This window comes from Neodiprion lecontei, chromosome 5 (genome assembly GCF_021901455.1).
Source record: "Neodiprion lecontei isolate iyNeoLeco1 chromosome 5, iyNeoLeco1.1, whole genome shotgun sequence".
In the NCBI taxonomy this organism is placed as follows: Eukaryota; Metazoa; Arthropoda; class Insecta; order Hymenoptera; family Diprionidae; genus Neodiprion; species Neodiprion lecontei.
Window position 1 is genome coordinate 2,706,525 of NC_060264.1, and position 15,445 is coordinate 2,721,969.

Genomic DNA, 15,445 nt, shown 5'->3' on the forward strand with positions numbered 1-15,445 from the left:
TAAATTCGAAAAGTATGCTGTAACGTATTTATATATAATATACAATATAAAATATAGTATTAAGGAACAAACGTCGAGTTCGTTATTGAATGAGCCGATTTTTCTGGTAACTAGCCCAGAAGTGCTGCATTGTTACGAAACAGGTACGAATATCAATAGTACAACTTCTATACCTAATTTTGATACATATACTATAGACTGACCACGTTCCCAACTAGAGTGCAACATCTCCGTTTTTTCTGTCGTCGACTCATGATAATGACGTTTGCATGAGCCGTGGAAAGCATTATCAACGCAATTCCTCACTTCTACTTTATTATATAAGAGGTTTGTAAAAAATGTCGAATAATCTTTCTTAATTTTGATGAAAATTACAAATTCTCTCTGATCGCCGGCTGTATTAGAATCAAAAAATTTATCAACTTCACCAAATGCAGAAACAAATCTTAGGTTCCGATTACGATCAACGTTAAAATAGAAATGATCCTTTAAAATCTCTTTTACAAAAGTTGGACCTTTCATAATGGTAACAGATATCTGTTTCCCTGAGTGGGATGAATTATTGCATTTACCGGTCGTTCGGTCTCTTGTAGTAAAATCCTTTAATAGTCTATTGTTAAAACAGCCTAGTAATCGATAAGAATTGTTAACGCTGGTAATAAATTGGAATATCTCATGTTCATTATTACTGACGATGATACTTCGAGCAAGGTGTAAAAAATGTTTGCAATAAGTTTTATAAATGCCTTTAAGAATATTACCGAAACGAGGATTATTAATTCTTTCCGTTATTAATTTGACGAGTAATATCGTGATAAAAAGGTTAATCCTATTTTCGGCGTAAACTAATCGCTCGGCGATAACAACACACAGACACCACTGATAATATAGTTTAAATACAACACCATTGCTAGAGATTGAGTAGTAAGATTCCCCACCATGAGAATTAGCGGATTGATACCACATAATTTGGCAATGGAAGTAGGAACAATGGAAGTGACAATTAATAAGCCCCGGGAGTTGCAATGTCTCTCACGTGAGTAACGTGTCATCCAACTCTTCTATCTTACCCTCTGGCTGCGATAAAACTTTACGCAGAACTTTACTCACAACGTCGGACAGTGACTCCCTCGCACCAGCGTCCAGCAGTCCGATACACCTCTGTAAAAACGATATTGGAAGATGAAAAAATTAAGAAACTCGAAATAGACAATTCTAATGAAAGAACTTACCTGGTGTTCCGAATCTCCTTGCCGCAGTCTGAGTACGGCGATGAGCGCGAGTTCGCTGTTTGCTTTGACATAGCCATTCTTTTCCTTCGTGCCGTTAACCAGCATCGGTAGAAGCGACCTCAAAAGTTCCGGGGACATTTTCTCGGATGGAATATTACGGGCCAAATGTATACATATTCGAGCTAATAATTGTTTCACTTCATTGCTACTATGGTTCATCGACTGCAAGCAAATAATTCAAGCTCGTCAGAAAAAAATATATGGAATACAAAAATAGAGATGTTTTTCCTTCGTAGAGGAATTTATAGAACAATCAAGTGCTCACTCTGACGAAAGGAGTCAGGATCTGTTGTGGTATTGGCTGTTCTTCGTTCATGAGGTACTGGAATAGATAACCGCATGCCCTAACTCCGTTCATAGCTATTTGAACTCTGTCGGCTGAGAGGTAGGACAAAATAACTTTGCAGACGCGATCCTTATTTTTTCCCGAATAGAGGCTTCCCGGTGCTTCTTTTAAAGCGACAAATAATGCGGCCGATCGCCCGTGCCTTAGCATCCAATCAGCATTAACGTCATCACCTATGAAAAACCGTAAAAATATTGTGTGTTGCAATTAAATGGCGTAGATATTTCTTACAGTGGACTGGCTAAATAACTTATCTTGACTTACAAAGTAGATTGTCGTTGTAAGCAGTTGCAAGTTGTTCGGGAGAGAGCCACGGCAACAGAGCTCCGAAACACCCGGCAACCGCATTTCTTGTAACATCTTCTGGATAACCCAACATGCTACTCAGAGTAACAAATACCTGTTTCCTCATCGGTTCAGTCATTTTGTCACCAGCAGGTGTGAGGACGCCACGCAACGCTTGCAACATGGTTTCCCTTAAATTAGAGGTAATATTTGTAAGTATCTAGATGCCACATCGTAACGTTTAATGAAAAAAAAACTCCACACGTCGAGAATAAGAATAATTTTAAATTTAAGTCAACGACGTAAAAGAGATGACAAAACTGACCTGATTGCAGGATCGTCGGCTGTCTTGATTCCGGTATGCAATTCCGCAAACAATGGATCTGCCCGAGTATGAATGACGATAAGGTTGCTCAATGCATAAGCAGCTTTTAATCTGACTTGTCTGTTGCTGTCGTTCAGGGCTTTCAAGAAGGTAGTTTGCAGTTGGGGTAAAAATTGCTTCAGCATCACACCGACCTATTTTTCAAATCGAAATAAGACGTATCAGCTTACCACGGCCGTACGGATTCCCGAAATCTTGGGGAATAAAGTTCAGGTTCGGGGCGCGAGTTGGTATCGAATCGGATTCCTAGGCGATTTTGCGAAATGGTCGAGAAACCCGAAGGTTTTTCCCGGATTCTCGGAATTCTCGAAAACCTCGGAAGCCAAACTCGAAACTAATAAATTTTTCCCCTCCCAACCCGACTCGACTCGAAGAATCCTGATACCCGAACAGCCCTATATTTTGGTTACTTACCTTTCCTAACAATATTGCTAGAGTTTCTAGAACCGCTGCTTTTACGCTCCAATTAAATCGATCTCCCAAAATACGAATAAGGGGACCAGTAATGTGTACAACACTCGGTTGCAGGGCAGAGGCACTGGTTAGTTTAATGACTTCTCCCAGACCTTGCGCGGCTTGTTCTTTAGCTTCCGGCATACCGTTGAGAATAGCTTCCCTGAATATAGGAAGAATCGGAGTAATACCCTTGGGCAAACAGAATCCTGGAAGTAGCTCCTGTCCTTTTAAATCAGACACAGCGAAACGAACAGCTTGACGAATATCCTGAACGTGTACAATCTGCTGATCTGATCCCAGCGTCTAGGAAATCGAAATTAAAACAATTATTTCTTATCCCCAACTTCACGAAACAGATGAAAATAAAATCAAGAACCATTTTCACACCTTAGTAACTGCCGTAAGTGCCTCCCAGCTCATCTGCAGCACGTCTTTGTCGTCGTCGGTGAACAAATGAATCAAACCACGTAGCAGCTGTGGCACATACTGACTATAGTCAGCCCGTGAATCGCGGCAAAATGCGCACAGTAGCGTAGCCGCACTTCTGCGACGAGATAGATCCTCAGATCTCGTCGCTTCCATCAGCTGATCCATAACTGTTCTCACACCTACTTCATCGGTTACAGACAGGACAACAGCCTGGCAGTATTCGAGTTCTTGCACCTCGTTCTGAGTGCCCTGAGCACTTGACAACGCGGTCAACAAAGCAGGTAAGATTTTGTGAAGAAATCTCGTTAGAGCCTCGCCAGCTACACTAGCCAGTATCGACAGAGCCTTTGTATTGACAGGAGGAGCGGTTAGTTGAGGAACGAGATATGGAAGAACGACTCTAGACTTGATTGCCATAACTTGACGAAGACCGTCCAAAGTGTTTTCAGCCTCTGATTGATCGGGAGAGTTCAGTTGATTCAACATGGCAGGTAGAATGTCGTCCAGAGCACGAACACCGACTGTTGAATGCAAGCTGTCGAATGTCTTGGCAGCCGCTTGTCTGACCTCGGGAAGCGGATCGCATAGGGCTTTCCTGAAATAGAAGGAACAGTTTCAAATCTCTGGTGATCTATCCAGTTACGAAATTGATGTCTGTAAATCTAAACCCCCCCCCCCCCCAACTTGACCCAAAAATTTTTTTTAGTATGCTTTAAAAAGTTACTTATGAGCTCTACAACCGTGCAAACCACAATTCTGATTTTTTATCAAAAAATTCTTTCACAAACCTAACAGTGGGGACGAGACTATTGACGAATGTAAGAACCATATCTTTGCTGGTGCTAGCCATGATTTCCGAGAGTCCAATGCAGACACCTTGCCTCTGATCAGCCTGTTCACTTTGTAGACCTCTTTCTAAGATGGGTATAATCTCAGGAAGAACTCGTTCGCCCAATTTTCTCACCAAATCACCCAAAGTTCGAGCAGCAACCTGGCGTTTGTCATAGCTGGTGCTGGCGAGACATCCGAGTAGAAGACTGAACAGCGTAGGTAATATTTCTCGCAGCGTTCTTGGAGTATTTGTCACAACCACCTTCCAAACGTGAAGAGCAGCCTGTCTGACCATAAGAGCAACGTCTGAACGACCCATATAGAGGCCAGCCAACACCCTGTTTCTTCTCTCGGCACCAAGAGCGTTGATAATTGCATAGTGTGACTGTTCTGTTCCAAAATTATCATCTTCACTGGCAGTTTCGGTAGACATCTTACCAGAAACACCAGAAATTCTGTACAGCAAATCTCCCAAAAGTTGAACCGAAGAGTATCTGATTCTCCAGTTGTCATCAAACAGACCCCTCTCCAGCTCGGGTAAAAGTAACATTATCGCCGAGTCAGCGTACAGCGTTACAATCCTCTGACCAGCTTTCAGAGCGGTTTCCCGAACATATTCATTCTCGTCGGCCAAAGCCTTTAGAATTGGATTGATAATCTGACCAATGTAGGGTGTAAATTCCGTAGTAAAAGCACTAGGCATGTAAATAAACATCATTATATATCCATCCTTGACATGAGGTGCTATGTCTGTTCTTTCCGCTGTACTTATGATCTCTGGCATAAGTTTGTGAAGTTTTTCAACCCCCAGACCTCTAACAACTTCGGACAAACCCTGAGCAGCGCCTGATCTATCAACACTGCTGGTTTCTGATGTGAGCGTCTGCATTAGCCATGGCAGTAGGTCTTCGAAGCTAGATTCTCCCATTCCACGCACCATAGCACCTAGAGCTCTGGCAGAAACGCTTCTTACCTCAGGCACAGGATCGAGCAGACTGGTTTTGAGGCCAGGTATGATGGTAGGAAGATAAGGCGTGAGATCTTTCTGATCCGTCAATGAATACATATTCCCAATAATCTGTGCAGCCATTTTTCTGGTCTCCGTTGAACGATCCATAAACGCCCTTTGGACTACAGGCATAATTAAGGCTAGCGACGGAGCGTCTATGAAATGGACAAACTGAGTATCGAGCAGAGTTTGTAAGCAGGTTGCAGTTTTGTGAGACGGATCTTGCAGAGCTTCCAAAAGTACAGGTACAATCGCTTGGATTTCTGGGTTTCGAATTACGCTACCTATCACCTTCAATGCTTCAGCTCCAGCCTCCTGCACTTTCATGTGAGAATCACTTAGAACTTCGATAAGCTTTGGCACGATACTCGGCAGACAGCTGCTCAATTGTTTTGGGGCACAATATGCCATGGCACCAAGCAGCTCAACGGATCCTAGAAAATTATTGAATCTTTAGATGGCATACTCTGAATAAGAAAATTCAACACATACTAATTGACGAGTATATGGAGCATTCCATATCAACTCGACCTGGATCTTACCCTTGACTTCTCTGATTTGGCTCGCTATTTTTTATACAATTGTTTTCACTCTCGGAAGCATTCAGTTTTTTTTCTATCGAAAAGAGCTTGAAACAAGTAAGAAGAGAACGTTGAACCACTCCGGCTCAAAGCTCAAAATTTTTCTCTTCGAGAATCAAGACAATCATAAAAAATTGCATGGTAAATCAGAGAGATCAAGTGTCAAGCCCAGGTCGAGTTCGCATTAAATGCTTGCCCCATATGGAGATGAATACTTAAATCAAAGGGTCTCACCTGTCTTTGTTCTCCACGAATCTTCTTCCAGAGCGGCTAGAAGACTGGGAAGAACAAGTTTAACTCCGTGAGCCGAAAGTTTGCTCATAACAACTCTTGCTGTGTCATCAGTGGCTGCTCTGACGTACTGACTCGAATCCCCAAAGCAAAGTAACAGATGAGGTAGGACATGGACAATGTATGGTTCAAAAAGCCTCCCTAGCATAGTGCACAGCATTTCAAAAGCAAACAACGCGCCCTCTCTATGCCTGTAATTTTTCTTGTCCTGAATAGCGTTTGTTAAAGTAGTCATAATGTCGAGCTGCTTAAGCGCGAGGATTCCCATGCCCTTGACAAGGCCGGCCAAGCCGTAAGCAGCACCTTTGCGATCTCCATATTTATCGGATTTTAGAAGCTGATGTAAAAGCTTTTGCACTATACCAGGAGCGTCATCCTTTATAGATGGAACCAGATGTGGTAGACAATTAGCAACGGCTTCTTGAACCTGTTGAGACGGTGTCGACAGAGCTGATACTAAGCGTAGAACAATCGGTTTGATTCTTGCATCATCCTTATCCAAATGTCTGGCCAACAGTCCCATCAAAATAACGACTGATTGTCTGATTGAGTCGAAGCTACCGCTCTTTGGTGCCTTATCCATAAACTCCTCAAAAACAGGCAGTAAAGAAGTGATATTTGCTTTACCGTGTAAATCAACAGCAGCGACAGCAGCAGCAAGCATCTCTTTACGAACGGCCTGATTCCTATCACCTAAACCGGTAGAAACAAAGAATTGTACCAAACACCGAACAGTTTCAGGTGTCAAAAGCGGGGCTAGTTGAGCCAGCGCCAAAGCGACGCCTCGCCGAGGTCCCCACATATCAATGGGCTGCTCAATGACTCTACCAAAGTCATCCAACTTTGGAGGAATCATAGCCAATTTATCTTGATATAATTCTAAGAGTCGCTCAAGTATCGGTGGCATCAAGCGCTGTTCAATCGTTAACAATTGTGCCAACGCTCCAGCAGCTGCTTGTTGTACAGCTTCAACGGGGTGAGCAACATCATCCATTAGCGCTTCGCTCAATGCTTCGCAGTCTGCCACAAGTCCCGCAGAATTCCAAAGCTCTTCAGCCAAGGCCCTGTTCTCCTCAGTAACATCAAACTTAGCAACCCAAATCCTTCGCGTTAGTCTCAATGCCTGCAAGTAGTCTTCCTTTTCACTTGGAAAAGCTTGACGAACGACAGTGAGTCCTCGCAATGCCGCATCTCTCACAACTGGCAAAGGATTTTGCAAGGCTCCAGTCAGGGACTCGATTTCGCCCAAGGTCGCTGTCGCAGTGCCAGGAGCAGCACTCCCCGAATAAGCAACATCAAGTAGAGTTGCTACTGCTTGGGACTGAACTCGCCCTGTGGTGGTGCTTATGAGCTCGATCAAGAGGTTGAACATCTGTCTTCTGGGAAGAAGTCTGGGATGTTTTGGATTTTTAGGATTATCGTCGTCGCCTCTGAGCTTTGCGTGGTCCTGAATAATCTGCAGCCCCTGGCTAATAATCGAATCATCTTTGCTGGATAAAAGAGTAGTGTTTATGAACGGGAAAAAGTAGCAAAATGCTGACGCTGTTGGATTCAGCTTTTGTTTTACAGTGACCTGATGCAGCAGACCCAGGGTCCTCTTCACAGCATGGTCCAAAGCCTCATCTTCCCAAGCCTCGTTGAGATCGCATTGTGGTTTCAACTGACGTAGGGTGACGTGGGCTATCAGATGAGGAAACGTTGCATTATTACCGATTTTCACGGTATTTCCAAGGCCAATGAAGAGTTCTGCAAGCATTGGAGCAGCCAATGGCGAGCCTAAGTTTCTGAGTGTAGATGGCAGAAGGTCTTTGAAATACAGAGATAGCTCAGTCCCATTGCCACGTGCTGCTGCATTAACCATAGAGACAGCTTCAGTGATTTTTGAATTTAATCCTGTGAGTCTTGCTCTAATTGCATTCTCCTTTGCGGTCTGAACTTTTAGAGCTTCTTCTTGTTTCGGCGTGAGTTTAGGTTCCTTTATCTTTCCTTCCCGTTTGCGCTTCTCATAAAGTTCTCGTCGCAACTGCAGCTCCTCTTGCTGTTCTTTAAAAGAATACACTTTGCTTTCTCGCTTCATATTCATAGCGTTTAGAATTTCATTTTCGTCATTGCCCGGTATCACGGATTTATCATAGAGTTCCCCCTCGGGAGTTAAATACGTGAAATATTCGTCTTTAGTTATCTTGAGAATTTCAGGGTCGTCTAATTTGCTAGTAACGTTTACAATCAAGGCCGGAAGTATGACATCTGGTGCAAGAGAGACGACTCTAGCCAGGGCATTCTCGTAACTCTGAACGGATTTATAGTTCTGAACAAAGGTCTTCCTAATTTCATTGCCGAAAGTCCTACAAAATTCTCTTGGTATAAGATTAAAGTTCTTAACAATCTTGAACCATAAATTTGGTACAGCTTTCAATATCACTGGATGATGAGCAGGAATCAATGAATCTCTAACCATTTGCATGGCTGCTACTTCAAATAGAAAAGATCCGGAACAAATGGCCAACAGTCCGTCAGCTAATGCTCGTCCAGTGACTTCGCCGGTCACTAATTCGTCTTTGCTCTCTTTCTCAGCCTCAGTTCTAATCTTGGCAACTTCCAAATATTTATCAAACTCTGCCAGCAAAGCTTCGGCAGGTTCGTAACTACTCAAACCGGTCAAAACTTTTTTGAGCAATGGTGCGCAGCGTCTTCTAGTTGTCGATTTAGCAGTCGTTACACAAGCAACAATAGCCCTATTTATGCCTGCCAAAGCTTTCTCGCTCAATCTATTAGAAAATTGCAGTAAAAGTCGTTCGCATACTAGCATTACATTGAACAACGCATCGTCCCCACATGAAATGAGAAACTTTTCCGAAAAGAACAATTGATCATCCACAGCATTCCACAATATTGTTTGCTTATCATTTTCAACTTCCCCCGCCAATATAAGCTTCAGTATCAAATACGCGGCTGCTAATCCCTCGGCCACTGCCGCAGGATTGGTGGACTGCTGCGCAGCCCTTGTTATCGCTTGACTAAGAATCGGAGCGATGACTTGCGAGTGAGATGCCATTGGAGTGCTGAACAGAGATTTGATGTATGCAGCACGGACACTTGGAGTTGAAGTCTTTGCCGCCATTCCCTTTTTGAAAGACTCGATTATAATTTTAGGTACCTCGTTAGCAAATTTGTTGCACCAAAGTACCATCATCTCCAAAGCGTGAATCAAGGTCTTCTCATGCACTTCTGTATCCAAGACTTTGATGAAGTGAGTGCAAGCCGTCTCTGCAAGCTTCTGAATATTGCTCCCAGAAACTGCGTTGTAGCTGAGATTACCGGCACCCTGAAGGACGGATATTTTATGCGTGACAACTGTTAGCTTTCCTTCCGAGCCGTGAAACACAGCAAAAAGCAAAGTTAGCAAACCCTCGATGGCTGCTGCATCTGAACACTGAAGAGCAAGTCGCCGACATGCATCCACAGATTCTTCTCGCACAAGATCTTCTTTGGAATGCAAATTCGCGAATAATCCTTTGCTGATATCCTGACTGTATTTACTCAGATCGAGGCTCACTCCACTCAGTATGTGACCAACAGCCTCGATGATAATCTCAGGGTTACGTAGCATTGCTTTCTGCAGGGCAGGTAGGAGCTGATTCTTAAATTCGTCATGGGTAACCCTCTTAAGCAGTGGAACTGCCGCATCTACGACATAGAGGTCGGGCTTCTTTTTGCAGCTGACGCTAACTTTGATTAACGCATCTAGAACATTTGTCTGAAATCATAGTTTAAAATTAAAGCACAGTACGAATATTCAGTGTTATAATTACTTCTGGTAAGGATTCAAGAACAAAGCATACGTAAAAGGGTAATTTTTTAATCATTAAAAGTAGAAATTTAGTAGATTTTTATATTAATATTGGTGTATTTGACAATACTGACAGAAAGCTATTGTTTATGTATAAATAAAATAATTGTTGTTGATACACTGAGCAGCGCCTCAGTGTATCATTTAAATTGTCATATAATTAGAACTGGACAGACACTTCAGAAGTATATATCAATTTATTTCATATCATGAATTGATAATTGATTTCCTCATGTTGTCTTGCTCATCTGTTAAGTAATGTACTGAGGGCTATGCTTGTATGAGTTTAACAAAATGCAAATGAAAATAATAAAAAATAAAAATATGTACCTTCAGTTTGTCGGCGAGCGAATCCTTTTTCGTATGAATCAAATACTTGATCAGCAAGCTCGCCAGAACAACAAGCCCAGTGGATACCTCTGCTTTTAGCAGGATGTCAACGTATTTCTCGTCAATACCCTTGACGGTTTTCCATCCGTGTGTAAGAAGCCTGTAAACTTTTTCAGAGAGTTTCTTATCCCCACAGGCCAATGCCCCTGCAGTTAAACTGGCTTGTGCTTCAACCAGCTTGGATAACTCTGCATAGCATGATTCAGAGCCCTTGTTAATGCCATGAACAAGGACCAATCCTGACCATTTGAGGGTCAGGTAGGCAGTCAATGATGTGTTCAATCTGAGCAGAAGAAAAATGCTAGTTGGCAACGATTATTTACTGAGTTGATGTATATTTGAACAATATGTTTGTTCAGCCAGGCAAAAAAATAAATAAACAATACTCACGTCGGCACTAAATTCTTATGCCAAGCAGCCTGCTCTGCTATTGCGCTGGTCATAAATCTGACTGTTGCATCTGGCTGTTTCTTTAGCAAAGCTACTATCAGGTTGCTCACGTAAGACTGTGATGAAGTTTCCTTATATCGATGCAAGGTAATTGATATAACTTTGCATATTCCTCCAATGATCTTTTCGTTGATGCCTAGAAGACGATAACTCATTATACTAAATGCTGCAACTTCTCAGAAGCATGTAATTACTCCTAAATCAACATCAATTATTAATCAATAATGTTCGTACAATCAGCATTCGAAAAGCAAACTATTTCTAAGGAAATAAGAAACTTTTTGAATACCGAAACAAAAAAAGACTGAAATTAAAGGTTGATTTGTTTCTGTAACAACAAGTAAACAACATATTGGACAGACATCTCCGTTTAGGTACGTTCGGTAAGGCAAATAGTAAATTCACGTCCTGTACTTCTGGTAAGAATCTAGAAAACGAAATTGGCTAAGGTGCAGCTTCGTGATTAGACAAAAATTAGTAACTACAAAAAGAAAATGTGTAATCAATGATTTGTTGAAAAACATATTTAGCCACTACTTTGAAATTTTTTTCTCAAATACAACTTTAATGATTACCAAGAAACGAGTTATCCAAAGACTAACGCTGGTGTTCTTTAAGGTGATTAAATGCAGATAGTGCTCTGGCTTATGACATTGACAAAAAGTTTGCAAGCGACTAGATTCAAAAAATATCTAACTTGAGATTGATAAGTTAGTATTATTAAAAAAAAATCTTATTAGATCAGTGTATACTACCCACAAATATTTGTGGATAGTTTGGTATCATGCAAAGTAGTGTTAATTGATTGATTTCGTGTCTAAGAAAAATACGGCGAGAGAGAAATTAACACAAGGTATGGGCAGAAAAGTTCAAAGGACTAGCAAAACGTTAGTCAGATTTAATTGAAACGTGCAAAACGTATGCGTAATATGTGAGAATTGGTGATCCCACCTGGGTTTGACAACACGTCGACGACATTTTTGAATATATAACGGCGCTCGTTTTTGCTTGCAGTTTGCACCCGGTTCGGTAGATCCTTTAAGGCTCTGGCTAGCTGGAATCACAATATTTACGGTTCACACAAAAGTTAGTTAGGAAATATAGCTAAATAATACGCTTCCACGTGACAGACTCACCTCAGCGTCCGCCATATTTTTTGAGAAACCGGCTGACGAACACACGCAAAATTACCTACGAATAAAAGTCTAATACTCAAGCTGCGTTTCAATCTCGCGACGGGACGGGATTTTCGCGACGCGGTCAAAGTTTTACCGAATTGCCGTGGCCCGCGAAATCAGGCATAAATGCGAATTACCGCGAAAGAATTTTCTAGTCCTTTGTCAGTTTCTATCCAACAGAAACTCGAGGATAAATGACAAATTAAACGGAACAGCTTATTAAGTTAACGCAGTACGCGCGAAATCCTTGTGCAAGTATCGAATATTTGTCTTCCACAATTTGTAAATTAAAAAAAAAAAAACTGTATCCTATGTTGCCCACAACTCTGAATCGAAATGGTATCAAATTTCAACTCCCTGAAGTTGGTCGCAAATGATACGACCCTGATCACTTCAGTGTCAGAAATATGACATTTCTATTGCAGAAATTAAGAATTCGTCTGCTAGTATTAAACCAAAACTGCAGCTGTTTAGTTTTATTATATACGTAATTCGAAATACAGGTGTATAAACAATCAAATTTTCTCAAAAAAAACTATCTAACATGTAAAAATACGAAGCCTCGAATTGAATGGAAATAATTTGTTATCTTTATTATTTTTTGGTTAGAATCATTAACAAATAAGTCTCGATTGCATTCGATGACATGTTTGCGTTAGCAGTGACAAATCCTGAATGTGTGCTACTACGTGAATTGATAAACTATTCTAACGTAATGAAAATTGCGCAAATACAATGCAAACGTCACATCACCGTGGTTAAACCTTCAGCTGCAACTTGACAATAGCCACAACAATTCGTTCAATCAACGTGGTAAGATTAGCCCGAAATTATAACCGTGACGACGTTAGACTTAACCTGCTCTCCATGATTGTAAGACTACTAAAAATAATATCATGAAGGTCCGCTAATTTGATGTAATAAGCACCTATAAAATTGTCCCTAACCCTTTTCGACCCTGAACACAAAGTGGCAAAAACCTCAAAGCCCCGAAATGTACGCGTTCAAGCCATTTGCGTTTACAAAGCATGAGCCAAGGAGTGCGGAGAGACCGAAGGCAAGAAGTGGGCATCGGATAGCATGCGACGAATTGAACCTATACTCGTACGGGGGCTTCAACCCGTGCATATCAAACGACGACCCTGACATGAGAGATGATCTTACGTGGGTGGAGAGTAAGCCGCTATTCAAAGAACTGTGGAAGTTTAATCTGGTGACGCAAGAGTGGCGGCGTCTCCCCTGCCAAGAAAACATGCCGAATGAGCTAGCTTCAAACGCTGTTATACTCAAAGGAGACAAGCTTCTGATTTACGGAGGTACTGGCGTCCCCTTTGGATATAACTGCAGCAATCATCTTTACATATGCGACGTCAAGAACGGCAAGATGCAGATGGTTCCAGCTCGAGGGCATTTTCCACTTGCTCAATATGGCCAGGCTCTCGTTTGCCACGGATCTTATCTTTACACCGTCGGTGGAACGACGGGCTACAATTACACCTGTGACATCCATAGATTCGAACTCAGGAAGGCCGTTTGGGAACACGTGTATATTTGCGCTGGCAGGGATCAGTCTGAGCCAAGAGGAAGATATCGGCACGAACTTGCCTTCGATGGGAACAAGATATACGTCCTTGGAGGAGGCACCGCTCTTGAAGCCTTCGGATTCTTGGTAAAGCTTGAACTTTTCCTCAAATCTGAGGGAAAAAGACTTTCAATTATGCGAACTAGAACAAATTTGATATATACGTTTGAATAAATGTAACAGTTTTCTGCTTTTGTATCAAACTTTTTAACTTTCTTGTACAGGAGATTCCAGCATTTGATTTAGCAACGAACAAATGGATGACTCTGCTGACGCAAAGAGACTCGAATTATAATTCCGTTCCTGCTCCTAGAAGGTGTCACGGCTCAGTGCAATACACAGATGAAAGAACGGGGGTAACTTCGGTTGTTATTTCTGGAGGATACGACGGGACTTATGTATTTTCCGATGTCTGGCGCCTTGATCTCAATAACCTGCAATGGAACTGTTTGAGGAAATGTGTCTTGCCGAACCCTGTATACTTCCATTCTGCTGCCCTAACACCTGAAGGCTGCATGTATACGTTTGGAGGGATAATCAAGAAAGACGACGAGGTCTATGTGGCAACAAATTGTCAGCTAAAATACAAATTATAGACTAATTATTCTTTACTGTTTATTGCTTACGTTTCAGATTGGTTCCGCGGTACTATTTACCACGTATTTTAATCTTGTTTTGTATTTTATCGTGTTACAGGGCACCAGGACTGACGCTGTTCATTCTGTCTGGCTGATAATTCCGAAACTGTCTGTAATTTGCTGGCAAGCTTTAAATTATTACAATAGAAATTTAAAATACTATCCTCCTGATGAGTTACTCCACATCGGCGTACCAGCTAAATTTGTACAAAGGATCGAGCACGATGCTTCATAATTGTGTTATCAGTTATAGTATATTTTTCTTTCTGACTCTGATTAACGTTAAGAATTGATGAAATTTATTGTTGCTAGTTATTTAATTATCTAATATGGTATAGTGTTGAATATTATTACAAGTTTGATTTTTAACATTTTTCCAAGCAGCTTGAATGAAATTGAAATTTTCTATCTATATAATGTATCTATGCCAATAGTTGCATACCCACATTTTGCTAATCATGTTCGCGTTGGTCGTTATTTTTGATGGTATTAGTAATTTTTCCTTTTGTGTTTACTAGAAGCACCGACTTATCTAATAAATACATATCGTGTTTATTAGAAAACTTTTGATGGTTGCCTTTTTTTTAATTTTAATTTTACCTTTGAATTATTCTGTACTTTGTAAATTGAAAGAATTTAAATTTGTTTTACGCGTTACCGGTTTTTCCGAAGCGTTTGTATATATACAACTAGCACTTAGTACAACATCCGTGTAAATATGTATACATCCTACGATTATCCACCGTTAAATTTCTAGCATTTTGGGACACTGAAAATCATACATTAAAAAACCGATACCTATCATCAAAAGTCGAATAGAAAATTAGCAATCATGTTAATATCTTGAATTCGACGAAGCAGCAAGACCTTACAAAAAAATCAACAATATTTTGAACATGTATATTGAACTATTCTTCATTGGGTTGTTGATTAGCAATTGAGGATATAATAAGATACGATTTAAGGATAAATATAATGTACTTATTAAAAATCTTGCCTTATCAGTAGAACATACAATTTGTGTACTTACGCGATTTCAAGTACAGAAATATAATTTATACCTATATGCAAAATACATACGTAACTATACCAATGAATATAATATAAATTAAAAATTTAGCGAATCTAATTTAAGCCTGAATATTGTATGATTAAAAACACCGACACGGTCTGTAAAGCGTAACGAAAATCATGTGAAATATAAAAAAATCTATATTTTGCAAATTTTCTCTTATAAGTATCATGATTTACATGTATTTTTGCACAGGCAGAATTGAGGCTATTCGTTTAGAAAAAAAAATTGCAGAATAAGATTGGATATTTGAAAACGTTGACTGAAATTATCCACAAACGTCGTGTCTGTTGTCCGTAAACATCAATGGTATTGCCTACTGTCGGTAAGTAAGTTTTCCATAAAAAAAATTGTTCGAAAAAACGTATTTCATGTTAGAG

General features: G+C 40.7%; 2 protein-coding genes across 4 annotated transcripts in view; one reads left to right on the plus strand and one right to left on the minus strand.

The window, feature by feature from the left end:
- Window positions 1-15,445, minus strand: part of LOC107219292 (eIF-2-alpha kinase activator GCN1) — a 17,250-nt gene continuing 1,805 nt past the window's right edge. The window contains exons 1-13 of one of the 2 annotated variants that reach the window (XM_015657479.2): window positions 11,732-11,962; window positions 11,547-11,649; window positions 10,536-10,731; window positions 10,086-10,428; window positions 5,849-9,662; window positions 3,982-5,467; window positions 3,152-3,788; window positions 2,723-3,067; window positions 2,249-2,442; window positions 1,903-2,114; window positions 1,558-1,811; window positions 1,233-1,454; window positions 1-1,161 (exon numbers count right to left, since the gene is read on the minus strand). In XM_015657479.2, the coding sequence (XP_015512965.2) occupies window positions 1,033-1,161; window positions 1,233-1,454; window positions 1,558-1,811; window positions 1,903-2,114; window positions 2,249-2,442; window positions 2,723-3,067; window positions 3,152-3,788; window positions 3,982-5,467; window positions 5,849-9,662; window positions 10,086-10,428; window positions 10,536-10,731; window positions 11,547-11,649; window positions 11,732-11,746 (7,950 nt within the window). In that variant the 5' untranslated portion in view covers window positions 11,747-11,962 and the 3' untranslated portion in view covers window positions 1-1,032. Of the gene's footprint in view, window positions 1,162-1,232; window positions 1,455-1,557; window positions 1,812-1,902; window positions 2,115-2,248; window positions 2,443-2,722; window positions 3,068-3,151; window positions 3,789-3,981; window positions 5,468-5,848; window positions 9,663-10,085; window positions 10,429-10,535; window positions 10,732-11,546; window positions 11,650-11,731; window positions 11,963-15,445 lie in introns of those variants that run through there. The other variant, XM_046741650.1, reaches the window with a different exon arrangement.
- LOC107219293 (kelch domain-containing protein 10 homolog) lies at window positions 12,170-15,217 on the plus strand. Of its 2 annotated transcripts, none has more exons than XM_015657481.2 (3): window positions 12,170-13,442; window positions 13,580-13,928; window positions 14,052-14,205. In XM_015657481.2, exons 1-3 carry the CDS (start codon window positions 12,768-12,770, stop codon window positions 14,063-14,065), a joined length of 1,038 nt encoding a protein of 345 aa, XP_015512967.1. In that variant the 5' UTR covers window positions 12,170-12,767; the 3' UTR covers window positions 14,066-14,205. The 2 variants fall into 2 exon arrangements, with proteins under 2 accessions (XP_015512967.1, XP_015512966.1); XM_015657480.2 differs by having other exon boundaries at window positions 12,171-13,442; window positions 13,580-13,909; window positions 14,052-15,217.